A 27,509-nucleotide genomic window follows, 5' to 3' on the forward strand; every position below is an offset into this window, starting at 1 on the left:
AGGGAGTCAGCACCCTCCCCCAGACCCTTCATTCTGAAGACATGTTCTGCTTCTGTTTCCAGAGCCCGACCCTCAAGCAGCAAGCTCTGGAGGCTGAGCTGTGCCCTTCGCCCCCCGGAACCCCCCAGGAGGACCTGGAATACCCCCCTTGTACCAAAGACTACCAGAGCCTAACCCCAACTCCCCACTCCCTCCCAAAACAGGAACAGGACATCATCAGCGCCTCACTGACAGGTAGGAGAACAGCACCTTCCCTCTCCCTAATTTTCTTTGATCTCTTTATCAACCCTCGTCTCCTTGTGAGTATATTTGTTATTCTTGTACTGTGTGATATCTTGTACACTATGATATATAGTGCTTGTTTAAGTGAATCAATCGCCTCTCTTCATCTGTCTTCATTAGTCTTATGGTTAGTATCAGCCTAATGGATGATATAAGCTCTCTCAGTATTCGCTTTGGGTGGGTGTGTCTCATGCTTGCTAGTCGAGTCACGATGCACTAGGATGCTATAGATACAGTAGGAGCATTGGCCCATATTCACGAAGCGTGAAGGAGTGCTCGTCTACGATAAAACAATGTTTTTATCATAATGAATAAGGGGGGGGGGGGGCTGACCCTAGAACAGCACTTTTACTCAGAGACTCTTTATGTATACGGGACATTGTGTGTATACGGGCTGATATATTTAGACTATGTTCTGGATATGAAGTACTGAGTGTACAAAACATTAAGAACACGTTCCTAATATTGAGTTGCCAAGGTGTCGAAAGCGTTCCACAGGAATGCTGGACCCTGTTGACTACAATGCTTCCCACAGTTGTGTCAAGTTGGCTGGATGTTCTTTGGGTGGTGGACCATTGTTAATACACATGGGAAAGTGTTGAGCGTGAAAAACCCAGCAGCGTTGCAGTTCTTGGCACCTGCTACCATACCCCGTTCAAAGGCACTTAAATATTTTGTCTTGCCCATTCACCCTCTGAATGGCACACATACATAATCCATGTCTCAAATGTCTTAAGGCTTAAAAATCCTTCTTTAACCTGTCTCCTCCCCTTCATCTACACTGATTGGAGTGGATTTAACAAGTGACATCAATAAGGGATAATAGCTTTCACCTGGATTCACAGTCTATGTCATGGAAAGAGCAAGCATTCCTAATGTTTTGTACACTCAGTGTATAATATAATATATGCCATTTAGCAGACACTTTTATCCAAAGCGACTTACAGTGAGTCATGCGTGCATACATTTTATGTATGGGTGTTCCTAGGAATCGAACCCACTACCCTTGTGTTATAAACACCATGCTCTATCAACTGAGCTACGAAGGACCAAAGTGAAGGACTGAAGTGAAGTCAGTTGTTTTTGACTAGTAGGACAGGTGCACAATTACACGGCTAGCTTTTTTATAATTTCAAACCTGTTAAGTCTTCATTTCATTTCTGTACTTTGACCCCTGTTGTCTCTCTCCCTCCTCCCTCTCTGTCAGAAGCCAGTCCGGTCCAGAGACCCTCCGTGTCTCTCTCTGAGGGCAGTAGCAGTGAGTGTCTGATGACCCCTGGTCCCAGTCCTCTCCTCCAGCGCCTCGCGGCGGGTGACTGTCCCGTACCATCCCCCCGCAGCCACAACCTCAGCCAGGGCCACCGCTTTAACACGGACCCTGAAACAGCCCCCTCCCCACCCTGCTCACAACACATCAGGATGTATGAGACTGTGACCAAGTGTTGTGTGTTTGTGTTTGGTTTTTGCGTTAGTGTGTGTGGTGGTGCTGGACGTGTCTGTACAATATGTAATGGATATAAAAATGTAAAAAATGTAAATGTAAATAATCATGGGAACTTACCGTTCTAGCTCTCCCTCCCTCCCCAGGGCTCACTACACAGTGAGGACTGAACCAGCAGAGGGCGCTAACAAGGCCCCATCGGTCACGATGCTCAACAGACACATCCAGAACCTGAGGAAGAGGATCAGACGCTTCGAGGAGCACTTTGAGCAAGAGAGACAGTACAGGGTGAGACAGTAAAACCATGAAACATGATTTACAACCCCATTATAGCCCAGAGCCCAACCTTTTAGTTTCTGAATGAATCCATGGTTTGACTGATGAGGGTTTTAGTACAGACTGTCTCATAAAGACAAAGGAATTGATTTCCTCCTGCTGAGTCAAAGAATCAAAGCCACAGACAGTCATATCTCCTCTCCCTCTATTCCAGGCCAGTTTAGACTGGTTCAAACCACTCTCTCTTTCTGTCTGTCTGTCTCTCAGCTGTCTGGGGGTGAGAACCAGACTTGACTTCAGTTTCCTTTTCTAAAGCGCCAACTCAGCCCCAATACCAGCTGCACACAGCCTTAGGAAAAAGTTGTTGGTCTGGAAACTGAATTCTAGTTTTTCTAAATCGCGTACAAGCATTTTTTGGAACAATGTTGTCGATTTTCAAAACGTCAAGCTGTAAATGTGCAAAATTATGGACAATTGCTCTCCTTTTATGCATATTTCACCAAGAAATTTCATACAGATCAAATCAAATATTATTACTGATAAAAATGTAGTGCAAAATAAGCACATTGTTTGCAGAAATAGTGAACACAATTACACAAATGTATCTTCTGATGAAAACAATGTGTTATATTCTGTGAACAGAACACTTAACAGTGCTTTTTTTCTCCTACTGATGACATTTGTATTGAATGTTTTGCAAAAGGTGGTCTAAGATATACAAATCAGTTACTAAGGCAAGAACATGATCAGAAGTTCTGTAAATGTATTTAAGCATTTGATTATTGCTGTTCTGCTATAGATACGTTTCAACACAGATCCAAAAATTGCTTGTACACGATTGAGAAAAACTGTAATCCGATTCAAGGACAAGACTTCACCTACTGGATGTTTTCAACCATTACACTTATTTTTTCCAGGCCTGTACTTCTTCTTCCAGTATTGCACATTCATTTAGTGTGGCTCCACCTGGTGTTTATACACTGATAATAACGATAAGATATAGTTTGCCAGATACAGTATGATGAACATACTTTTTTCTATGTGTAATATATTCATGTGGTGTGTGTTGTTTTTCTGTGACAGCCAGCACACAATGATAGGACTGCCCATCCTGAGGTGTCTAGGCTGATGCGGGACCTCACCAAGTCTCGAAAGCAGCTCAAAGGTGAGTCCTTGACAAGGTGCAATCAGATGCATTTAGAAAACCGTGTGAGTAGCCGCTGAAGGGAAAGAATGTAACACCATCTGGTGGCTGTATAAATAATGTTGTTTGTTTGTTATTTATGCCATTTTGATGTTGTTGCTTTGTGGAGGAGGGACATGTATTCTGAATCTAGATTGATATTTGTATGGGTGTTCTATATTATCAAATGGAACCTCTGTGTCTGTGTAGAGCTGAAGCTGAAACAGTGTGCAGAGGGGCTCAGAGAGCAGCAGAGAGGAGGGAACACAGGGCCATGCAGGTCCACCAGTGACCCCCAGGGGGCGATGGAGCACTACCACAACAGTAACAACAAACCCTCACTTGAGGAGACTGTCGATAGTCTGATCAAGAGACTGATGGAGAAACGAGAGGAGGAGGGACTGCCAGATAACATCAAGGTAAAACGCCACATAGTGAATTACCAGGTAATGCGATGGAAATGTACATATAGGCTATGAAAGGACCTATTCTCTTACCAAGATTAGGCTACTCTTGATTAGCTGAGGGTGTTATTCTGTCATTGTAACTCTGGTGTGGTGTATTACTGTTTGGTTCTGGCCTGGTGTCTGACTGTATTACCACTGGTGTGTTCCTGCAGGAGATGACTCCGGCTCAGATGGCTGTGGAGAAGGTCACCCTGCAGAAGTGTCTACTCTACTTTGAGAGCCTGTATGGGCGACCGGTAAGACTGCCCAGTGTTCCTTGTAAATGTCCTATTTTGTGTAGCCTCTCAATGACAATTGCATATTGTTTTGATTGTTGTTGTTTTTTATCGCGTATGTGTGTGTTTTCAGAGCACCAGACAGGAGAAGACTCTGATGAAGTCTTTCTATGATCGCTACCGCCAGGTCAAACAGCAGCTCCTGTGTCCCCCCACCACCATCCCTGTCATCACCACCATAGTGAGTCTCTCTCTCTCTCACACACACACACATACACACACACACACACACACACACACACACACACACAGTCTCTCAGCCTCTGTGCTCTGTTTCCCTACAGGAGGAAGAGGAGGGTTCTGATGAAGAGTGTGTGAAGGACAGCCCCTGGCTACCTCATACAGCGCTGCGCTGTGTGTCTTCAGATGAGTCACTGCGTCTGCCGCAAAATGAGGTGACCAACATGCCTCTCGTGTCACCTCTGGAGGAGCTCAAAGGTCTACAGCCACCCAGCGTCACCACGGCAACACTGCACGAGGCATCAAGGTATGCCCGCCCCGGTTTAACTTCTCTTGCTAGTGCATAGGGGTTGATTTGGGATTGGGCAAGTGAAGTGTTGAGGCCTTGCTGTATGTATTCAGTCCTCTTCCTGACCCCTCCTACTGTACTGTAGGTCAGAGTTACTGGAGCAGCTGAGGGTGACGCGAGCTGAGAAGAAGAGACTCCGTTCAGTACTCCGAGACTTTGAGGACCACTTCTACACACAGACCGGCAGGTAAGACTCGTTACACTTCACGGTTTGCTTTTCCTTTAATAAACTGGAACATTTGGTATTCATAGTTCAACAATGCCTTGTGAAAAATAAAATAAAACATCCACCAAAAGAATTCAGCAGAATGACACAACAGCGTGATGCACATTTACTGACTTTAACACGACACAAATAAGTACTTGGGAGAGAGACAGAGAGATAGAGACAACTGCTCTGAACTATACACATATTTTGTACATGTAGCGGTTTTTGAAAGTAAAATAAAATGTTCTGAATACAATACTCACTGTACAAAGTTATCTGAATAAGGCAACACAGGGACTATACCAGTAAAGGAAGCTGCAGCTTGTCTGAAATGTTAAGTTAGTATTTTTCTCTTCCTCGTCATTAAAGGGCTGCCCAGAAAGAGGACCGCGGGCCCATGGCAGAGGAGTACTGCGAGTACAAGAACCTAAAAGCTAAACTCCGCTTGCTGGAAGTCCTGCTCAGTAAACGGGATACTCCAAAGACTGTCTGAGCCTCCTTCACAGTGGGACTTTTATTTTGAAACAGTTTTTTTTTTGGCTCACTTATAGGATACATTTTTTTCTGAACACATTTCAAAGTGAGATACCGGTGCTTACATGGTGATGCACTTTAAATGACTTTGATGTTGACTGACTCTCACTTTGGTTAAGAGTGATGGCAAGATGATCCGAGAGTTGATGGGCAACATCCAGCTATTTTTAGTCCCTTAACAAGTCCTTTGTTATTCATGACAAATTATAATTATTTTATGCAACTGATGTAATTATAATATTTTATGCAACTGATGTAGCGAGTGTAACACTTTCATTTTAAGGAAAAAAGAGAACTAACAAATCACAGTTGATGTTAGATAAATGTTATCAATTTCTAAGCTATTTTATGGCACTTTATTGTTACTTGCATTTTGTTCTCGCCAAACTAATGTCGGTATAACAGGTACCTACATGGTCTACTACGTTAAAATGCTGCGCTTTGAAAAGTGCAATCTTGGCAAGGAGGATATGTCATCCAAATACACAATCTGACAATCCTGTAGAATGTTTGTGCATGTCAATCAGTTTTTAGTCCCACATTGTACTATGATATGTAATAGTTCATAGTTGATATGATGAATTGTGGCAATTCAAGTTATACATTACCTTGAAAAAAAAAAAGTGTGAATGTTGGCATTGTGCAAGTTACTCCTGCAGTCAAATCTGTGTTCTCCTTTTTGTGTTTTTCATCCAAAAATGCCATTATTTAATAGGATCAGAGCTCTTGACATTGTGCACTTCTGGTTTATATATGTGTATATATCAGTCAAAAATAAATATTTTTTCACATTTACTTGACTTTGCAGAAAGGTAGCTATGGTAGAGGAACTGACAGTTAGACTCAGTTTTCAAAGTCATGCTGCACATACTGCATCATGCTCTTAATGGTTACCAAGTAGTTCAACTTGATCTCCGACTTAATATGCTTTTTAGTGGCTGCATTAGTATTGTTATTCTACAGCAAGTTGTCCTTTTGTGTTACCTTGGGCATAAAGATGATGACACTGCAGCCCTAAATTAGTACCAGTCTCTGCCGATAGAGGGAGGGAGTAACTTAGATCTGTCGGATCTGAAACCAAACTAACGCCTTCCAGGAGAGACGGAAAAACAGGAACACAACCTTCTGTCTACCTGGACTGATGTGAACAACAGAAAATTAGAAGAGGTCAAAGGGAGAAGGAGACGTTTGAAAAACAACAGGAGAGAAAATCAATGAGAAAAGCTGTGTGAATACATGCACGGAAACAATGTTTGGTTAGAACATTTAAAGGGATCAGTCAGTGTTGGCGTGTAGTGCGGGTTTGGATGATGCTGACCAAGGGTTGTTAGGGTCCCACACTTAAGCTGTAGATCTTTCAGTTGGGGAGCCTCCCTATTTTGCATGGTTTCTCTTCTGATGGGAAAGGCGGGAGGGATGAATAGAATGCCACACTTTTGGGAGGATGGTTCCTATGAGGTTGAAAAGGAGAATGGATTGTGTGTGTGTGTGTGCTAATGGAATGGGAGTTCTAGCACCCTACCCTGTTGTTACATTTCTTTCACAGTCTGGGTCCCTCTCCTGCAATGTTCTTCTTTTGGGAGGGTGGTCCTTTGTGGATATAGAGGTGTGTAAAGGTTGGGGTTGCGTGTGTGTACGTCTGTGTAGCACAGGTGCAGTCCAGTCCAGACTCCCACTAGCGTCCCACGCTGATGTTGCAGGTCTTGCAGCTGGGGTCCTTCTTGGCGTTGACGGTAGACAGGCTCATGAGCTGGTGCCCGCTGATCTCTGCCACTGTGCCAAGCGTCAGGTCCACGGGCTCTGTGTAGATCACCTCCAGGATCACATCCTGGGCATGCCGGAACACCAGCGCCCCGTCGCCTGCCTCCTCGTCCACCGTGCAAGTCAGGAAGTGGTTGTTGGTGATGTCGAGCGCTTGAAGCCTTGCCTTACAGAAGTCATCGCCGTGCGAGCCCTGTGGAGCCAGTACTAGGATGACGTAGTGGTAGGCCGTGTACATGCAGTAGAAGTCCCCGAAGTAGAGGTTAGTCTTGGGGTTGAACAGGGTCTCAGCCTGGATCTCGAAGCGTGTGCGGCCGTAGGGGGAGTCCTGGGGGGGCTTGCCTGTGTTGAACTCTGTGTTGCAGCTGAAGTAGAGGCCCTCCAGCTTCCCGCTGATAGGTGAGCCGTGGCTTCCACTGTTGTCCTTCACTGCTGGCAGCATGCGGTTCCCATGCACCTCCCTGGAGAGGAGACATGGACAACTATCTGAGTAATCACTATACTATAAGTTATTACAATGAATGTATCATCAATACAACCAGGGATTTGGGTAGCAGCTGGATCCTATTGAAAGCTTGTCTGTGTCTCTTGACAATGCAAACAACGTGTTCAGAAAGGCTGCATTTCAGAAAAACAATGAGTAAAAAGACTCATCTAGTATAAAAACGAATTGCTCCTCAGTTCTCTTACTGGCAAACAGACGTTTCTTTGCCCCCTAGACAGAACTCAGACAACAACAAAAAACAGACAGACATGGATTGTATTCGGAAAGATCTCAAATGAATAGCAGAAACTTGAAAGCACCTTCTGAGGTTTAAATTGGCAGTCAGATTTCCTATGATGCAAATCTGAGCTCCAATGGCTTCAATTATTGGCGTAATTACATTGGTAACACTTTAAATGTTGTCATTATAACCATAATTGTCTCTTTGTCATGGTAACTATCTAATTATTAAGGTCCCATCCAGGTCATCATAGCAAAGGCCTCATTTTACTGTCACTGGGTGTATTCTCCGAGAGATTAAGCCATTTCGTAGAAATGAAAACTAGAGAAGATAAAACTAGAGAACAGAAAGTGCTCCTATCTCCGAAGAAGAAAAAAATACATAATCGCTTAACACATCAGCAAACAATTAAAAATACTTCTCTCCTCTCTGTCTCTCTCAATCTTGCTTTCCAGTCAGGTGCTTTCTACACACTCAGCTTCCTCTTTCATCAGAATATACTTTAAAAGGCTTTGCTGTTCCAGGCACAGCTCTTTTTCTTCATGTATTCCAGCAATTAAAGCTGCTACGTTTTAAGACTTTGGTCCAACGCATGCAGTCATTGGGGAGGTCATTTGTTCCAGCAACATATGCGCACATGGGAACCAAAAAAATTATACTTAGCTTGTGCAAGCTGCTGTTTTATAAAATAGTAATTCAGAGGTTTCCTGACCATGTTACTCTTCTAGTTCAGAATGCAGCAAATCCTATAAGTAAACAAATATCCGGAACTGCTGTTTTACCCAAATATAAATCTGCTAACCCAGGTACTTTATTTTTTGTATGACGCAATGTAAGCAGAGTTTTTTAATGGATTTGGAGACCGTTTTTTGCAATAATACCTTTCTGTTGAGCTTAGACTAACTCCCCAAATACAGAACTAGACCTACACATGCACAGCCTATAATATCTGAGTATATACAAAAATTCATAAAACCATAACATCTGGACCACTGCCTTTGAGCTTTGAGAAAAGCATATGACAATTTCAGTAACAAGGGAAGGAGGTACAGCAAAGGGTCATGTATTACGTGATTTTGCTGTATTATACATTTTTTTACATACAGTATCATAACGTCAGAATAAAACTTGTGCTGGCTGTTAGGGCAGTTGTGCAGACGTTCGTACGTACCTGGCCTGGTCAAAGTACTCTTTGTTCTGGTTCCTGTAGAACACAGAGAAGCGCAGCATCCTGCCTGCAATGACCTCAGCCTTCTCCAGCAGCTGGGTTAGATGCACTGTGGAATAATCTGGAAACAGGGGTTAGGATTAGCCCTTAGCCATATATGAGAGAATACATAACGTAGGCCTACATCAAATAAAGATAGAATGTTTTAGGGATAGGCCTAACATTTTTTTTGTTGCTAAAAGCTTTGTATCCCTGTCCCTCTTCTGCCCCCTGCCTTACCAGCGGTGGTGAACTCGATGATCTCGCTCCACTCTGACACGGCGTAGTCTCCGTCACTCTGTTTGGAGGCAGTCTGGACAGCCACGGTGTACTCTGTACGCGGGCTGAGGAACCAGTGACCCCTCACCGTCATGGGCAGAGGCACTGCCTTCGCCACCAGCTTAGTGGGGACATCCTGGACAGGGACACAGGCAGAGAGAGATTAAACTCAACATACAAAAAGTTTACAACTCTACATACAAAACACAAACTCTGAATCAACACATTATTCACTGTTCAGCTGCACAAGCAACATATCAGCAGTGGCCTCCTCATTGATACAGTATATTTTAATGCCACGCACACACCAAAACACAAAATCAGCATTAATACACTGCTTAGTGTTAACGGCCCAGTGCAGTCAAAAACTTGATTTTCCTGTGTTTTATATATATATTTCCTCCCTACGCGGTTGGAATAATACTGTGAAATTGAAAAAATTATGATAATGCCCTTTTAGTGTAAGAGCTGTTTGAAAAGACCACCTGAAATTTCAGCCTGTTTTGGTGGGATAGAGTTTTGGTCTGCCTGGTGACATCACCAGGCGGTAAATTAGTTAATATACCAATTAGAGAGTCCCAAACCTCTCGGCCAATAACAGCTAGTTTTCAGTTTTCCCCTCCCAAGTCAGACCACTCCCAGACAGTACTAGTGTCCCCCCGTGTAGCTCGGTTGGTAGAGCATGGCGCTTACAACGCCAGGGTTGTGGGTTCGTTTCCCACGGGGGGCCAGTTTGAAAATGTATGCACTCACTATCTGTAAGTCACTCTGGATAAGAGCGTCTGCTAAATGACTAAAATGTAAAAATGTACTAGCAAAATTCTTGCTTGAGAAATTGCTCTTTGCTAAGAAGCTATTTTTGTTTATTTTTGACCATTTTAATTGAAAACAATCACAGTAAGGTACTTCATTGTTTCCCAGAAATGATTTGATATTGAGAGAAGAAACAGCTGAATTGGACCTTTAAGCTGCATGAACGACATGTATAGACTCCTGTGGCGTTCCCCTTCCCCCATCTCCACAGTATAGCCTAGTACTATACTTCCTATATCTATGCATTAGCAGGACATAGATTGGGCCCACCCTGCAATATTACACCAGCCCTGTATAGCGACAACAGCAGTACATTAATCCACAACATCATCCCTGCGTGCTGTAATGAAAGTAAATGCATTCGATCTATATTCACACAGAGAATGGGAAGAAAAACACTTCCTTTGGGAGGGCTTTTATGTTCACTACACCCAGAATGTGAATGGGAGCTGGGAGACTGATGAAATAGATCTGCAAAATCTTACATTAGATCCATTAGATTAAAGGCTGAAACAGCAGCCATATTTGTGCAATTAGTCTCTGCTAGCGCTGTGTGATATCGTTAATGCTCAGAGCTAAATCTAATAGAATACAAAAGGTTCCCTGGTGTTAGAGAGTGTGTGGGAGTGTTAGTTCTACTTCTGAACTCTGGTAAAAGGTTATCTATCCTTTGTTTACATTTAGATTTTAGTAATTTAGCAGATGCTCTTATCCAGAGCGACTTAGTTAGTGCATTCATCCTAAGATAGCGAGGTGGGACAACCACAGTCATAGTAAGTACATTTTTCCTCATTAAAGTAGCTATCAGCAAAGTCAGAGCTAGTAAGGGCGGGAAAAAGTCAAGTCCGAGTGTTAGTTCACCCAAAGAAATGGTGTTGTATTATTTCAGATACTCTTTGTTTACATACTTATTACGCCTGTTACACTACTTGTTTGGTGTATAAAGGTTATGATGTGGGTACATACTGGTTGGTGTTATAGCGCTAACTAAAGAACTTGCCTCATCATGTAGAAATCATTTTATAGACAACTTCCTGCTCTAGGGAGAGATGGAGGAGCTCTTTGGGGGTTTAGGCTGGGTATCTAAAGAACTGCTGATGTGAAAGGGGCTTTCTAAAATACATTTGATTGATTGTATTATAAACTGTGAGTTATTCCTTTGAAATAGCCTAGTTGTTGTTGTGTGTGTGGTAATAGGTTACCTTGTGTTTGAACTTGTTGGAGTTCTTGTTCTCTTTCTTGTTGAGGTCGATGAAGTAGTGAGTGATGCGCTCCTTGACCCGGGGCTCCATGTCCCAGCAAATCTTGAAGGAGTCACATGTGATGTTGCTGATCTTGATGTTCTGAGGGACAGGAAGCTCCTCCATCTCTACGATGCCGCTGTCCTGGGATTTATTGCCTGAGGCACAGGGACAAAAGGATTGGTTTGGCTTTAATGCTTAAGGAGATGAGAAATGCCTCTATAATATTTCACAATTTAGAGAACTACTGACATTTCTTTTTTTGAGACAGCAAATACATAAGATATGGCCCTACAGTTCCCTATAGGGAGCACTTACAGCACTCAGCTGCCTCTGTGCTCTGTGGAGCATTTACCAAAGAGCAGGGAGCGCCACCGTGTATCTGTTGTCATGGCAACGCTGCAATCCCTCAGTTTACAAGCACATATGGTATAAAATATTTAAAACACTGATGATTATAGTGACTCAACCCAACACAGATGGATCTCTTAATAAAGCCTCACTTTTTTCTTTCATGGAGGACATTTTTCTTTTGTCACACACAAAGAAAATGAAAGTAGATAGTAGATTGCTCTGATAAGCCTTTTGTTCAGGGTTTGTCAGACCATGTTCCTCAGTTTCTAGTCCAGCACTCCCTATTTTGAGCAGGTGTGTGTGGCAAGGACTGGACAAATTCACAATTTCCTCACTAAATACATGGTCAGACACCTTTTGCTGCTACAGAATGTCTACGTGTTCATGAAAATGTAATAACACACACACACACACACACACACACACACACAAATACAAATAGCCCTATACACCAAAACAAGTGAGTGAATAAGAGCTTTGTAACATGGCCATGAGAATCCACTACACACTAAAACCTACTCAAGGCATGGCAACAATGTGTTTTCTGTGCAAGCTCTAAATACAGGAACTAGAATGTTGAATTCCGGGGTAATACACAGGACTCAATAAACAATGGGAAAAGCAGCGGACCATGGAACGCCTATCTCTGACCATGAGTTCTGAGGCGGGATGATAATTGAGTAATTCCACAAATTGGAGTTTTTACAAAACATATCAACTATATCATACTGAGGTTATTGAACTAGGCATGCAAAAAAATGGGTTTCTGTCAAGGGGCATTTTTCAACAAAGTTGTCTGCTCTGTGCTTAACAAACGTATCTAATCGCTAGGCTACCTGCGAACACTGGGTTGAGAGAATGAGGTGTTGGCCAACAGCAAAGCACAGAGTAAAACCCCAACCAGATTTTGGATGGCTGTTTAGCACCCATCCAACACAGCCCAAGCCACTGTGCCAGAATGCTGACTTAGCTCTTCAGCTGTTTACACTAATCCCACCTCATTAACCTACAAATAGAGGCATTACACTGACACTGGCATGGTACTACGAGTGTGATAAAGGTTGTCTCCTCTAGCTATCTTAAGATGAACGCACTAACTGTAAGTCACTCCGAATAAGAGTGTCTGCTAAATGACTAAAATGTAAAATGTAAGCCTGACTAATGCTGTCAACGTTTGCCCACATAACAGCATTTCAAACTGCTTTCGTTAGCCTATAGCGATCTAATCACACAGAATTAGGCCTAGGCCTAGTATGACTAAACTGTGATCCTGCTGTGCTAAATTACTCAAAATGTGTGGCAAATTATGTCCAACTAAAGGGACACACACAGCTCGCTAAAATATGATACCTTTGTTTGTAAATAGGCTGATATCAGTAGGTAGGTACTTGCTGAGCCATATTGGATTATTGTACACTTACTAAAAGGGTACCAACTAGTCAACCATTGAATTAAGTAGGCTATTTCCTCCTGACAAATAGGCCTAAATGCATGATCCTTTTGATGTGATCCATCATCACAGTCTGTGGAGCTTCTTTACTTTGTCTGGCAAGAAGGATACATGGGAGCAGGAGGAGAGGGTCAGGTGGTGATGGGGCCTCTTCGCACAGAGGAGGTCTGACAGACAGACAGTGTTTGACTCAGCAGCAATATCAGCTCCTTCTGCCTCCTCTCCTAAGGCCCTCCTGTGTGGCTGCAGTCTGCTCAGCACTGGACCTAGTTTCACTACACAAAAGCTACTGGTAAATAACCCTTCTATCTGTGACTACACTGTACAGTCCAACAGAACATCACTCAAACAGCCTCTAGAAATGTAAACACAATCCAGCCCATGTAGTCCCGGCCTAGAAGATCCTAGTCCCAGTCAAGGTGAAGGTGAGTCCATTGGTTTAATTCAAATGAAAACGTAGAGCTAGGTATAGGGCTAACGTTATACATGGAACAACTTGCAGGAAATATGCCCATCCCCCAAAAAGGAAATGTGATGGATTTCGTATGAACATTTGCCCTCCAAGGTATGACAGTTAGCTAGCTAAATCAGAATGCAAGAAAGAACATCTACTTTTCAACCCTATTTTTTTTTAACCTGTTTCCACAAACCAATGAAGCAATGCAGGCGGCAGGCCAAGCTAAATTGGGCAGCTAGCTAGCTTTCTGCTCCAGTCCGGATATGTAAGGAAGTAGGTAAACATACGAAATAGATACCCAGCAGCATTTACACGAAACTAGCTAGCTAGTGGGTCGGGTCCCACTAACGGACTATAAACTTTTATTGTTTTACCTCTATATTTATGGGGAAATGTAACAAGGTCGCGCTTGTTAGCTAGCTAGCCATTTGCTATCAAAGCACGTGCACGGGTAGGCCTACTCAAATTAGTTATCAAAGTAACAAATACGCTATTTCCGTTTATCAGAAGTGCAGTCATTTACCCCGCAGCTACCAAGCTTGTGGCACACTCGAGTTTAGAGCAAAACACTTTTGCATGCAATAAAGAAGGTAAAGCCAGAGAGCTGGGCCTCCAAAGTCAACTGTATGAGACTACTTTTTAAAGAGATTGATACACAATTCCAGGATACTTTTATGCTGGGTATCTGTAAAGCACTTTGTGACAGATACTGATGTAAAACGGGCTTTATAAAATACATTTGGCTGATTGACTTTGGGGCAGCAAGGGAACAGCTGCTGCGATCTGTTGTTGCTGAAGTGTGGCACCTACTCCATAGCTAGCTAGCTAACGTAGTTATCAAAGTAACACATTTCCGTTTATCAGAAGTGCAGTAACTTACCCCTGGGGATCCTTGTCCACCTGGGGATACCTGCCTACCTGGGGGAGATCCCTGTCCATCTGGGGATCCCTGCCCACATGGAGATACCAACCAACATGAGGTGGCCCATACATGCACTGTCTAGTATTTCTTCAGCACCCCAAAGAATAGATCTGTCTTGGCTGATATGTACATGTAGACCTATATAACATACGTTTTGTGTACGTATGTATTGTGATCAGCAGCATGCTCTGTCTATCTGTCTATACATCTAAACTCGTATAATTTCTATCTTCCCTGTGTCTCACTCTCTGTCTGATCTGGGGCAGTATGTATTTCCCGTCGCCTCCTCATGCCACTGGCCCTGAGCCACACTACTTGGTGCTGTTGGATACCCAAGACCTGCCTGCCTGCTGCTGTGGGCCATCAGGCTCCTGAAGAGAGAGGGGAAATCATCATGGTGAGAGCACATCTGTCAATAAATGGGTAATGATGGACAATACACAACAGTTATATCCCCTCATTCATTTCCTGTCTTGTCCTGTTGCTTAGTATCTGATTTTTTTTTTATTTCAGGTGTTTTACATAGTAGTAGAACTTGGTGGGGTCAGCAGAACCAAGGGATGGTTGCACCTGCCTCTCTCTTTCTGCCATTGGAAGAAGAGCACTACTTACCGCCGTTGCTCCACCTTCATTCTATGGATGTGATTGTTGGTTGTTGCTGTTATTTTTACTTTTTCAATCATCTGTTTGTGTTCACTATTCATTTGAAAAAGGTTGCTCAATTGAATGTTTGAATTGATGTTCTATATAAAAAAATATATAGAAAATAAGTTCATAAATATTTCTAAACCCCAAAACATAACTATTATACGGTGTAGTTATACAGTACCAGTCAAAAGTTTGGACACACCTACTCATTCAAGGGTTTTTCTTTATTTGGACAATTTTCTACATTGTAGAATAATAGTGAAGACATCAAAACTATTAAATAACACATATGGAATCATATAGTAACCAAAAAAGTGTTAAACAAATCAAAATATATGTTATATTTGAGATTCTTCAAAGTAGCCACCATTTGCCTTGATGACAGCTTTGCACACTCTTCAAATCAAATCAAATCAAATGTTATTGGCCACATGCGCCGAATACAACAGGTGCAGACATTACAGTGAAATGCTTACTTACAGCCCTTAACCAACAGTGCATTTATTTTTAACAAAAAAGTACAAATAAAACAACAACAAAAAAAGTGTTGAGAAAAAAAAGAGCAGAGGTAAAATAAAATAACAGTAGGGAGGCTATATATACAGGGGGGTACCGGTGCAGAGTCAATGTGCGGGGGCACCGGCTAGTTGAAGTAGTTGAAGTAATATGTACATGTGGGCAGAGTTAAAGTGACTATGCATAAATCATTAACAGAGTAGCAGCAGCGTAAAAGGATGGGGTGGGGGGGCAGTGCAAATAGTCCGGGTAGCCATGATTAGCTGTTCAGGAGTCTTATGGCTTGGGGGTAGAAGCTGTTGAAAAGTCTTTTGGACCTAGACTTGGCACTCCGGTACCGCTTGCCGTGCGGTAGCAGAGAGAACAGTCTATGACTAGGGTGGCTGGAGTCTTTGACAATTTTGAGGGCTTTCCTCTGACACCGCCTGGTATAGAGGTCCTGGATGGCAGGAAGCTTGGCCCCAGTGATGTACTGGGCCGTACGCACTACCCTCTGTAGTGCCTTGCGGTCGGAGGCCAAGCAGTTGCCATACCAGGCGGTGATGCAACCAGTCAGGATGCTCTCGATGGTGCAGCTGTAGAATTTTTTGAGGATCTGAGGACCCATGCCAAATCTTTTCAGTCTCCTGAGGGGGAATAGGCTTTGTCGTGCCCTCTTCACGACTGTCTTAATAATAATAATAATAATAATAATATGCCATTTAGCAGACGCTTTTATCCAAAGCGACTTACAGTCATGCGTGCATACATTTTTGTGTATGGGTGGTCCCGGGGATCGAACCCACTACCTTGGCGTTACAAGTGCCGTGCTCTACCAGCTGAGCTACAGAGGAGCCAATCAGTCTTGGTGTGTTTGGACAATGATAGTTTGTTGGTAATGTGGACACCAAGGAACTTGAAGCTCTCAACCTGTTCCACTACAGCCCCGTTGATGAGAATGGGGGTGTGCTCAGTCCACTCTTAGCATTCTCTTAACTAGCTTCATGAGGTAGTCACCTGGAATGCATTTAAATTAACAGGTGTGCCTTGTTAAAAGTTAATGCGTTTGAGCCAATCAGTTGTGTTGTGACAAGGTAGGGGTGGTATACAGAAGATAGCACTATTTGGTAAAAGACCAAGTCCATATTATGGCAAGAACAGCTCAAATAAGCAAAGAGAAACAACAGTCCATCATTACTTTTAGACTGACCGGAACATTTCAAGAACTTTGAACGTTTCTTCAAGTGCAGTCACAAAAAAAATCAAGCTCTTTGATGAAACTGGCTCTCATGAAGATCGCCACAGGAAATGAAGACCCAGAGTTACCTCTGCTGCAGAGGATAAGTTCATTAGAGTTACCAGTCTCAGAAATTGCAGCCCAAATAAATGCTTCACAGAGTTCAAGTAACAGACACATCTCAACATCAACTGTTCAGAGGAGATGTGAATCAGGCCTTCATGGTCGAATTGCTGCAAAGAAACCACTACTAAAGGACACAAATAAGAAGAAGAGACTTGCTTGGGCCAAGAAACACGAGCAATGGACATTAGACCGGTGGAAAGCTGTCCTTTGGTCTGATGAGTCCAAATTTGAGATTTTTGGTTCCAACCGCCGTGTCTTTGTGAGACGCAGAGTAGGTGAATGGATGATCTCTGCATGTGTGGTTCCCACCGTGAAGCATGGAGGCGGAGGTGTGATGGTGGGGGGTGCTTTGTTGGTGACACTGTCATTGATTTATTTAGAATTCAAGGCACACTTAACCAGCATGGCTACCACAGTATTCTGCAGCGATGCACCATCCCATCTGGTTTGCGCTTAGTGTGACTATAATTTGTTTTTCAACAGGACAATGACCCAACACACCTCCAGGCTGTGTAAGGGCTATTTGACCAAGAAAGAGAGTGATGGAGTGCTGCATCAGATGGCCTGGCCTCCACAATCGCAGAGTGAAGGAAAAGCAGCCAACAAGTGCTCAGCATATGTGGGAACTCCTTCAAGACTGTTGGAAAAGGTGAAGCTGGTTGAGAGAATGCCAAGAGCTGTCATCAAGGCAAAGGGTGGCTACTTTGAAGAATATCAAATATAAAATATATTTTGATTTGTTAAGCACTTTTTGGGTTATTACATGATTCCATACAGTGGGGAAAAAAAGTATTTAGTCAGCCACCAATTGTGCAAGTTCTCCCACTTAAAAAGATGAGAGAGGCCTGTAATTTTCATCATAGGTACACGTCAACTATGACAGACAAAATGAGGAAAAAAAATCCAGAAAATCACATTGTAGGATTTTTAATGAATTTATTTGCAAATTATGGTGGAAAATAAGTATTTGGTCACCTACAAACAAGCAAGATTTCTGGCTCTCACAGACCTGTAACTTCTTCTTTAAGAGGCTCCTCTGTCCTTCACTCGTTACCTGTATTAATGGCACCTGTTTGAACTTGTTATCAGTATAAAAGACACCTGTCCACAACCTCAAACAGTCACACTCCAAACTCCACTATGGCCAAGACCAAAGAGCTGTCAAAGGACACCAGAAACAAAATTGTAGACCTGCACCAGGCTGGGAAGACTGAATCTGCAATAGGTAAGCAGCTTGGTTTGAAGAAATCAACTGTGGGAGCAATTATTAGGAAATGGAAGACATACAAGACCACTGATAATCTCCCTCGATCTGGGGCTCCACGCAAGATCTCACCCCGTGGGGTCAAAATGATCACAAGAACAGTGAGTAAAAATCCCAGAACCACACGGGGGGGCCTAGTGAATGACCTGCAGAGAGCTGGGACCAAAGTAACAAAGCCTACCATCAGTAACACACTACGCCGCCAGGGACTCAAATCCTGCAGTGCCAGACGTGTCCCCCTGCTTAAGCCAGTACATGTCCAGGCCCGTCTGAAGTTTGCTAGAGTGCATTTGGATGATCCAGAAGAGGATTGGGAGAATGTCATATGGTCAGATGAAACCAAAATATAACTTTTTGGTAAAAACTCAACTCGTCGTGTTTGGAGGACAAAGAATGCTGAGTTGCATCCAAAGAACACCATACCTACTGTGAAGCATGGGGGTGGAAACATCATGCTTTGGGGCTGTTTTTCTGCAAAGGGACCAGGACGACTGATCCGTGTAAAGGAAAGAATGAATGGGGCCATGTATCGTGAGATTTTAAGTGAAAACCTCCTTCCATCAGCAAGGGCATTGAAGATGAAACGTGGCTGGGTCTTTCAGCATGACAATGATCCCAAACACACCGCCCGGGCAACGAAGGAGTGGCTTCGTAAGAAGCATTTCAAGGTCCTGGAGTGGCCTAGCCAGTCTCCAGATCTCAACCCCATAGAAAATCTTTGGAGGGAGTTGAAAGTCCGTGTTGCCCAGCGACAGCCCCAAAACATCACTGCTCTAGAGGAGATCTGCATGGAGGAATGGGCCAAAATACCAGCAACAGTGTGTGAAAACCTTGTGAAGACTTACAGAAAACGTTTGACCTGTGTCATTGCCAACAAAGGGTATATAACAAAGTATTGAGAAACTTTTGTTATTGACCAAATACTTATTTTCCACCACAATTTGCAAATAAATTCATTAAAAATCCTACAATGTGATTTTCTGGAAACATTTTTCTCATTTTGTCTGTCATAGTTGACGTGTACCTATGATGAAAATTACAGGCCTCTCTCATCTTTTTAAGTGGGAGAACTTGCACAATTGGTGGCTGACTAAATACTTTTCCCCCCCCACTGTATGTGTTATTTCAGAGTTTTGATGTCTTCACTATTATTCTACAATGTAGAAAATAGTACAAATATTTTGACCGGTACTGTAGGTAACCACACCGTGACTACAACTAAGTTACTAAGTCTTTGACCACACTACGCTGTTACTTTGGTGAGTAAAAACTCATCCTACCTACCCTTTTTAATGTTCTAATAAAACATAGTCGAGCATTACCTAATAAATTCAACATTAATTGTTTTGTTGTGATCATTTTACTATACTGTATGAATGATAGAACGCTTGCCTTGCATTGATGGAGCTGTCGGCCTGTTTGACCCTTGCCTTGTGATACTGTATCTGCGTCAGCCAGGACTGCTGTAGTTGAGTATTATAGGTGTTCTCCCAAGCTAACCTAGTGTGATGGCGATCCTAGCCTAAGGCCTAAAACTAGTTGGCTCCCATAACTATCATCAAGCAATGGTCACAGACAATTTGAGTTTAAGGCCTGTTCCGTTCGACAGGCTTGGAGGTCATTGGAGTCAATATGCCCATTAGGTAATGGAGGCTGTGAGGTCCAGCCCTGACGTAGCCTCTCAGATGGACGGATTGCCTTCCACAATGTATTAATGTTCCAGCATACACCCTAAGTCTGGAATTTCCCAAACTAGCCCTGACTGCCAGACTAATGGTGAGCTCACATAGTGAGCATAATGATGTTCAGCATTAGGTCATTAAAAAGGCATTTACCAATGCAGCATAACTCATAGACAGCTCAATAGCTCATCAAACCCAAGAGACTGGAAGCAGTGGAAAAGAAAATTATGCCTGGTGGGGAGACAGGGAGCCTATGGAAGGACATACTGTATACATTATTTGCATTTCTGAAATGGCATGCAATATATTGGTACATCATTTCAGAGGATTAGAAATGAGTCTTGTCATACTGAAGGCTCTAAGCTAGCCAGCTGTCTGGTGTGTGAAGACACTGAGCTCACAGTTATGTCACCAGCAGATTGCAAGCGTATTCACACAATCACACAGGTGCAGCGGGGTGTTTATTACTGCCACATTTTGAAATAGAAACATTGGCATGATACAGGTCTCAATGAAATCTGCATTGCCGTATTTATGCAGTAGTTTTCAGAATAAAATGTGTGCACTGTAAATAAGACAATAGTTTGTAAATAAATATGATACATGAACATTGGTATAGCAGGTTTCATTCAATTAATTTAATCCATGGCTCACAATCTCATCATTTACAGGGAAGGCCAGGAAACATGGCCAAGAATAGCAGTTTGCTGCAAATGTGTCCTTTACCTTAACCTTGTCAAATGAAACTAATTGAGTTATGTCCTTTTAATTTGAGCAATATGGTGAAGTTAAACAAAATCAACAGAATCGATATCAACCTAGTTAACATATATACATGGCTTGTCTTGTGATTTGGGCGAGGAGTTTTCCTGAGTGTCGACATGACCCATAAGCTATAAATCACAGGAGGTTGGTGGCACCTTAATTGGGGAGGACGGGCTCGTGGTAATGACTGGAGCGGAATGAGGACTCAAACTCAATGTAAATGAATCAATCTTTATTATATTGTCCGGAGAGTGTCACAAACTCAATCCAAGCTTGATGAAAACTCTGAAAAGGGCGTTCCCTCTCAGTGTTTTTATACTGCTATACAAACAAGTCATATAAGCATGATTTATATTATTCATTATTCATTATTAACCTTGGTTCCTGCATGTGACTGACGAGGCTTCTTCCCTCAAAGCTGGGACCTTGAAACTGAGATACTCCTTTTGGTTCCCAGAACAGTGTTCTGGGCGTACTGCCAATGGGTCTGAGGAGGAGGTCACAGTTACCTGCACGAACCAAGATAGAGTGAGAGGAGATGCTGTGTACAATTCAATGTTATCTCTTCAGACAGCAACATTTTCCCTCACAGTATCAAATACATCAAACACGTGGTGTCCATGTGTTTGATTCCATTCCATTTGCTCCATTCCAGCCATTATTATGAGCTGTTCTCCCCATAGCAGCCTCCACTGCTATAAATACAAAGTCAAAGCATTATAGGTGGTTGGAAATCCGGAGGTGCTGTCTAGACAGACCATTTCTTTTTGGTCCATTCTCACGCTAAAAGACTGCAACACAACACTATAAACACCAAGTAGGATTCATGGAAGGCCTTTCAAAATACACTGGCAAGAGAGCACAGGCTGAGAGTGAAAGACGAAGCCAGAGCAATAACATCCTACTAGCAGCGAAACACAAAGCTCTGTTCATATGGCTCCATACAGTTACTGTGTGTAACGCATTACTCCAATCAAATCGCAGGATAATTGAGCAACAAAGAAAACAATAATATAGAAACAAAAAGAGAAAACAATGAGTGTCGGAGTGAAGGACTAAATAAAAAATGAAATATCATAAAAGAAGTGCAGCTCTAAATATAACCAGCTGTTCTAGCAAATTAATTAAATCCAAAAGGCCTCTTGTGGGAGGATGATAAGAGGTGAGTCATTGTGTTTCATTTGCATAGAATTAGCATGTTTTACCAGAGTGAAAGGAAATTATGTTAAATCCCTCAACAGAATACTTTGGCTTAAAAATCAATCCTTTATGGAACTGTTTACATAGCATTGTTGATATACGTAATTGATCATTTTTATCAAGAAGACCCTTTTACCTAAATAACCATTTCGATTCCAACATAATTTTGTCCCACAAACTAGGTTACACAATCTGTTCACAGCAAAGGGTTAAATCCCCAGAGAGCTGGAAGTGCAGTGTCTGGTCTGGATGAGGTGGACAGCAGCAGCAGTGTAATAAACACCATCTACACCTGGTGCTAACATGCGTGCTTTGTCCTGATCTTGTGCACATTCTGATTTTACCCACATTTTGATACAGGTGTAGATTATTAAAATACACATTGTGTACCTCCGGAGGTAGTCAGGGACCCATTGTATCTGGATATCAATCAAGTGTAAACAGATCTGGATAGTCAAACCATTTAAATGATATTATATACCGGCCTCTAAAATCATTGACAGGTAGCACCATTGACTTATGGCATCAATAATTGTCTTAAAATAAATACATATTACATTAATATTATTCTGAAATAATATATGTCAAATCATTTGCATTCAGGAAGGCACCAGGAAATCTGGCCACAATGCGGACACAGTGGACGGATAAGAGACACATTTTAACAATGTGTTGAATTGACTAACTTTGACCGGATTGACCAGATCACAAAACCCACATTTTAGCGCAATGTGCAAACAAGGCTACTGACATGGATTACTCTTACTGCCAGACACAGTCATGGGGCAACTGTCCACACAAAATATGTGCTCTCATGCCTGCTTATTCAGATGAGTTGTCAGAGTGCCAGGACAAAGAATCAAAACAAATCTTTGATATGATTTGTAAATACCACTGGTATGGTATCAAGAGTATTCCGCTTTCAGTTCCTGGAGTTCTTTCTTAAAGGTTTCTCCATTGTTTCCACTGGCTTTTAGGGGATTTGAGTAAAGTTTGGTAATATTGGGCACTTGGGGAGGGGGCTTACAGCTGCTGTTCATTTAGTTGGTGCTGCTGAAAGACAGATGGTAGGCTCAACTCACACATACATGGCCAGTGTCTGACAGTGAAGCTAGCTATGATGGTGTCACAGCTGGAATGGGGGGATGGCGGTTGGGAGGTCTCTTAGAGAACAGACACAATAGCTACTTGGTTAAATTAATGTCACCCATCCTTCATGGTAACTAAACCGAATTAGTGACCACTGGACATAGACAGAATAATTTATATTGAGATTAGTCCTGGTTGGCACACATTTGATTTGGTAGATAAGTGTGCCTGAATTTCTAATACAGTATTCAAAATGGATGTTTGGCTTTAAACAAAGAATAATGACTCCTTCAAATGGTGATGTCAGTTCCAGTTATTTTAATTATCTATGCAGTTCCCAGAGCTCCTCTTGAGACTGAGGGGAAAGGCTCAGTCACGTGTGCCTTCTCACGTACACTAAATGACCAAAGGTATGTGGACACCTGCTCGTCGAACATCTCATTCCAAAATCATGATTTTAGATTTTAGTCATTTAGCAGACGCTCTCATCCAGAGCGACTTACAGTTAGTGAGTGCATTCATTTTCATACTTTTTTCATACTGGCCCCACAACCCTGGCATTGCAACCGCCATGCTCTACCAACTGAGCTACACGTTGGCATTAATATAGTTGGTCCCCCCTTTGCTGCTATAACAGCCTCCACTCTTCTGGGAAGGCTTTCCACTAGATGTTGGAACATGGACTTGCTTCCATTCAGCCACAAGAACATTAGTGAGGTCGGCCACTGATGTTGGCCGATTAGGTCTGGCTCGCAGTCGGCGTTCTAATTAATCCCAAAGGTGTTCGATGGGGTTGAGGTCAGGGCTTGAGGTCAGGGCCAGTCAAGTTCTTCCACACTGATCTCGACAAACCAGTTCTGTATGGACCTCGCTTTGTGCACAGAGGCATTGTCATGCTGAAACAGGAAAGGGCCTTCCCAAAACTGTTGCCACAAAGTGGAAGCACAGAATCGTCTAGAATGTCATTGTACGCTGTAGCGTTAAGATTCCCCTTCACTGGAACTAAAGGGCCTAGCACGAACCATGAAAAACAGCCCCAGACCATTATTCCTCCTCCACCGAACTTTACAGTTGGTACTATGCATTGGGGCAGGTAGCGTTCTCCTGGCATCTGCCAAACCCAGATTCATAAGTTGGACTGCCAGATGAAGCGTGATTAATCACTCCAGAGAACGTGTTTCCACTGATCCAGAGTCCAATGGCGGCGAGCTTTACACCACTCCAGCCGGTGCTTGGCATTGCGCATGGTGATCTTAGGCTTGTGTGTAGCTGCTCGGCCATGGAAACCCATTTCATGAAGCTCCCGACGAACAGTTCTTGTGCTGACGTTGACTCCAGAGGTAGTTTGGAACTCGGTAGTGAGTGTTGCAACCGAGGACAGACGATTTTTACGTGCTACGTGCTTCAGCACTCAGCAATCCCGTTCTGTGAGCTTGTGTGGCCTACCACTTCACGGCTAAGCCGTTGTTGCTCCTAGACGTTTCCACTTCACAAAAACAGCACTTACAGTTGACCGTGGCAGCTCTAGCAGGGCAAAAATGTGATGAACTGACTTGTTGGAAAGGTGGATCCTATGATAGTGCCACGTTGAAAGTCACTGAGCTCTTCAATAAGGACATTCTACTGCCAATGTTTGTCTATGGAGATTGTATGGCTGTGTGCTCGATTTTATACACCTGTCAGCAATGGGTGTTGCTGAAATAGCCAAATCCACTAATTTGAAGGGGTGTCCACATACTTTTGTATATATTGTGTATCTCTGCTGCTATCCACCACCAGTTTATACACATCACAATGCTAACATATGGGATGGCCTCTGACGAAGCCATTTGCTAGTCTGGGTTGACTTGGGAATCCTCAAGTTTGTGTTGATGATTAAATATTGATCATATGCTACATATTTTTTGACAGGTTTGCGGCACTAAAATGAATATGAAATGAAATGTTTTATAAATACATTGGAGAACATTTCCAAGAGAAAACTGAATGTATGTATTCGTAGACAGCAAACAGTTCGTAAAAGCTTGAGCACAGTCCCTACATTTCAACAAGCCTAAGGGCGTGACAGGAAAACATAACCTTGAAGATACCTCCAGAGAACATTAAAGTGACACTAACCCATCAAAACAACTTGCTGCAAGCTTTAGTCTGTCAAAGCAGAATAAACGACATGTGATGTTGAGGTATAAGACCTCAAAGCAGTCTGTGGTGTTAATGAGAATGCCTTTTCAGGAGATCATCCTGTCCTACACCTGATTTATTCTAAAACCATGGTTTAAACTGCTTTCATGTTAATATGGTCTGTCTGGTAGGTAACGGTTTTATTGTTATTATCATGGAATATCATCAGTGACACTGGATCAGAGATATTGAAATCTACATGCAAATAGGAGTGCTCAAAAACACAAACCAATGATAATGTAGGCTACATCAAGAATCATCAAAGCCAGTGAAGAATCAGCCTATCTTGGGAAAAGAGCTTCATACTAAAATGACAATGTTGTGTAAAGGATGCAGGCGCCCGATTATAACCCTGTCATTTAATTTCACCTCAGGATCTGTAAAGTAATGACAGAGATTGTTGTACTATTGTACTATAAACAATGGGCAGCTCAAGGACACTTAGCCACTATTTACCCAGTATTGCCTGACAAATAGGAAAGTGCTTGTTTGCTGCAGAGGGGCCAATACAAGTACAAAGCACAAAGCTGGCACCAACAACTACGTCCCTAAGAAAGTCCAGCGTATACCATTACTAAAATTACAGCTTTTAAATCAGGCCAGAGTCATAAGAGGATATAAACTGCATCCCACTAAGCAGCAGATGAGAAAATGAACCAGTAGTCCAATGGCTGCACTGTGTTGGTAGGGTCTAACTGCCCTGCTTGTGTGGGCTTATTAAGACCACCATTGACTACATAGGCCTAGACAACACCCCCTATGTACAAATCAAAAGGCACATTATCAAGCTCAGTTTGATGTTCACTACCAACATCTTTCTAAAAACACATCTTTAATATTTCTGTGAATAGGCCATAGCTTATAGTTTGTAGATTATTTACATTTACATTATTGTCTTGCAATGAATGCATTGAATATGTGTCATCTAGCATATTATGGAACAAATTGTTTTGTCCATGTTCTTTCTCACTTTGTTGTAAAATCATCTAAGGAATTAGAGTGAAGGGCATGGATGCTCCATCTCTGTCTGCACACGCGTTTCTATGGTTGCAGCCATCTTTGAGCCCAGTCTTCCAGTGATGATGACTTGCTGTTTTTTCATTCAAATCAGCCATCGTAGGATATCGGCATACACTTAGATAAAAGTATCCTAGGTTAGGCCTAGCAACAGCTGGTCTCCGTCTGCATGTATTTCTCAAAACTATCTCAATGTTGCAAAAATAAAAAGACATACTGGTAACCTATAGGCCTAGTAGGCTAACGTAGGTCGTAGGCTACATCATACCTTTGACATCCAATATTGAAATATTAACATACATTTTTAATATTAGGCTACAATTAATAGGCCTGGTATCGACATGTGAACTACAACAAAGCCTTTTAATGATCAGACCATAATGTTTTAACCATTGTAAAGCCATTCCTCTGTAGCCTACCAAAATAGTTGTCTTCTCAAAAAGCAGCTGAATCATCAAATCATGAAGCTTTTCTTAGTCAGAGCCTGTTAAATAATGCAATTCAAAGCTATCTTTGTATTGGGCTTGTGGATGTGGTTCCAGCTCTAACTGTAGGCTACTTCAGTATAGACTATATATTTGTAATTTCAAGCTTTGTTCAGAGCTGCACCAGGCAAGAATAACCTTATCGTAGTCTCTATCCATTGGAACCTGTGTAAAAGCGCTTCACCGGCTGCTATCCACGTCCAAAGTGCTGAAATGGTGAAACCCCACCGTTGCGCCAAATTGCTTTCCTAGCATTTTCCTGATATGCCGCCCGTGTGCCAACATGTTGAAATGATGGACAATTTCGTTTAGTTGTGAAAACGTAAATGCATAGATAGGGTGAAGAAAAATCTGTACATTGACGCCCTCAGCTACGCCGCTGATGCAGCAGCGCTGCAGTCTCCATCCAACCAGATAAACTGTCAACTTGCCCATATTATTACATTTTCATCATAAAATAAGGGCCAAACAGAAGCGTTATCCACTTCTTGGACCCCTATTCAGACATTCTGGCACTACTATAGAGGGCTATCATCTTTCATTATCTGATGGCAGGGAATATTCTAATGCACACAGAATGAAATTTGTGGAGTGGATGGGGGTGATCCATGGAATTTCAACGGCTAAACTACACGATAATCCCAAATGCAGTTTATTTGGCGCTTACCCTCTCGCTCGCATAACTGTATCGCATCCAAACTGAGGTTCTTGATCATGCCCTCACACGGACTCATCGGGCTAGTAAGGTTGTGTCCCAAGTTTGGAACCTCCATTTCTGCAACTGAGCCGGGATGCCTTTCCTGGAATCGGTGGAATTTCGCTGATTTTGCCGCAGGACTTGCCTCCCTTCACATTCGGTAAAGAAAGAGAGAGATAGAGTGACCGGTTCCCAGCCTCTTCGCTCTCTCCCAGCTTC

At 42.6% G+C, this 27,509-nt stretch overlaps 2 protein-coding genes across 2 annotated transcripts; one reads left to right on the forward strand and one right to left on the reverse strand.

Annotated features, from left to right (window-relative positions):
- Window positions 1-41: 41 nt before the first annotated feature.
- On the forward strand, window positions 42-5,154 carry LOC311110848 (protein FAM13C-like; the record flags this gene model as incomplete). The annotated part of the gene is made up of 10 exons (XM_084153440.1): window positions 42-234; window positions 1,490-1,703; window positions 1,870-2,011; window positions 3,083-3,164; window positions 3,393-3,601; window positions 3,802-3,885; window positions 3,998-4,105; window positions 4,209-4,411; window positions 4,539-4,640; window positions 5,031-5,154. The coding sequence occupies 10 exons, from the start codon at window positions 42-44 to the stop codon at window positions 5,152-5,154; spliced, it is 1,461 nt and encodes a 486-aa protein (XP_084009566.1).
- LOC311110849 (phytanoyl-CoA hydroxylase-interacting protein-like) lies at window positions 4,659-27,509 on the reverse strand. Its single transcript, XM_084153441.1, has 5 exons — window positions 27,261-27,509; window positions 11,183-11,379; window positions 9,129-9,303; window positions 8,853-8,970; window positions 4,659-7,417 (listed from the first exon to the last, which is right to left on the reverse strand). The coding sequence occupies exons 1-5, from the start codon at window positions 27,364-27,366 to the stop codon at window positions 6,871-6,873; spliced, it is 1,143 nt and encodes a 380-aa protein (XP_084009567.1). The 5' UTR covers window positions 27,367-27,509; the 3' UTR covers window positions 4,659-6,870.

This window comes from Coregonus lavaretus, assembly GCF_964263955.1.
Source record: "Coregonus lavaretus genome assembly, chromosome: 36".
NCBI classification, from domain to species: Eukaryota; Metazoa; Chordata; class Actinopteri; order Salmoniformes; family Salmonidae; genus Coregonus; species Coregonus lavaretus.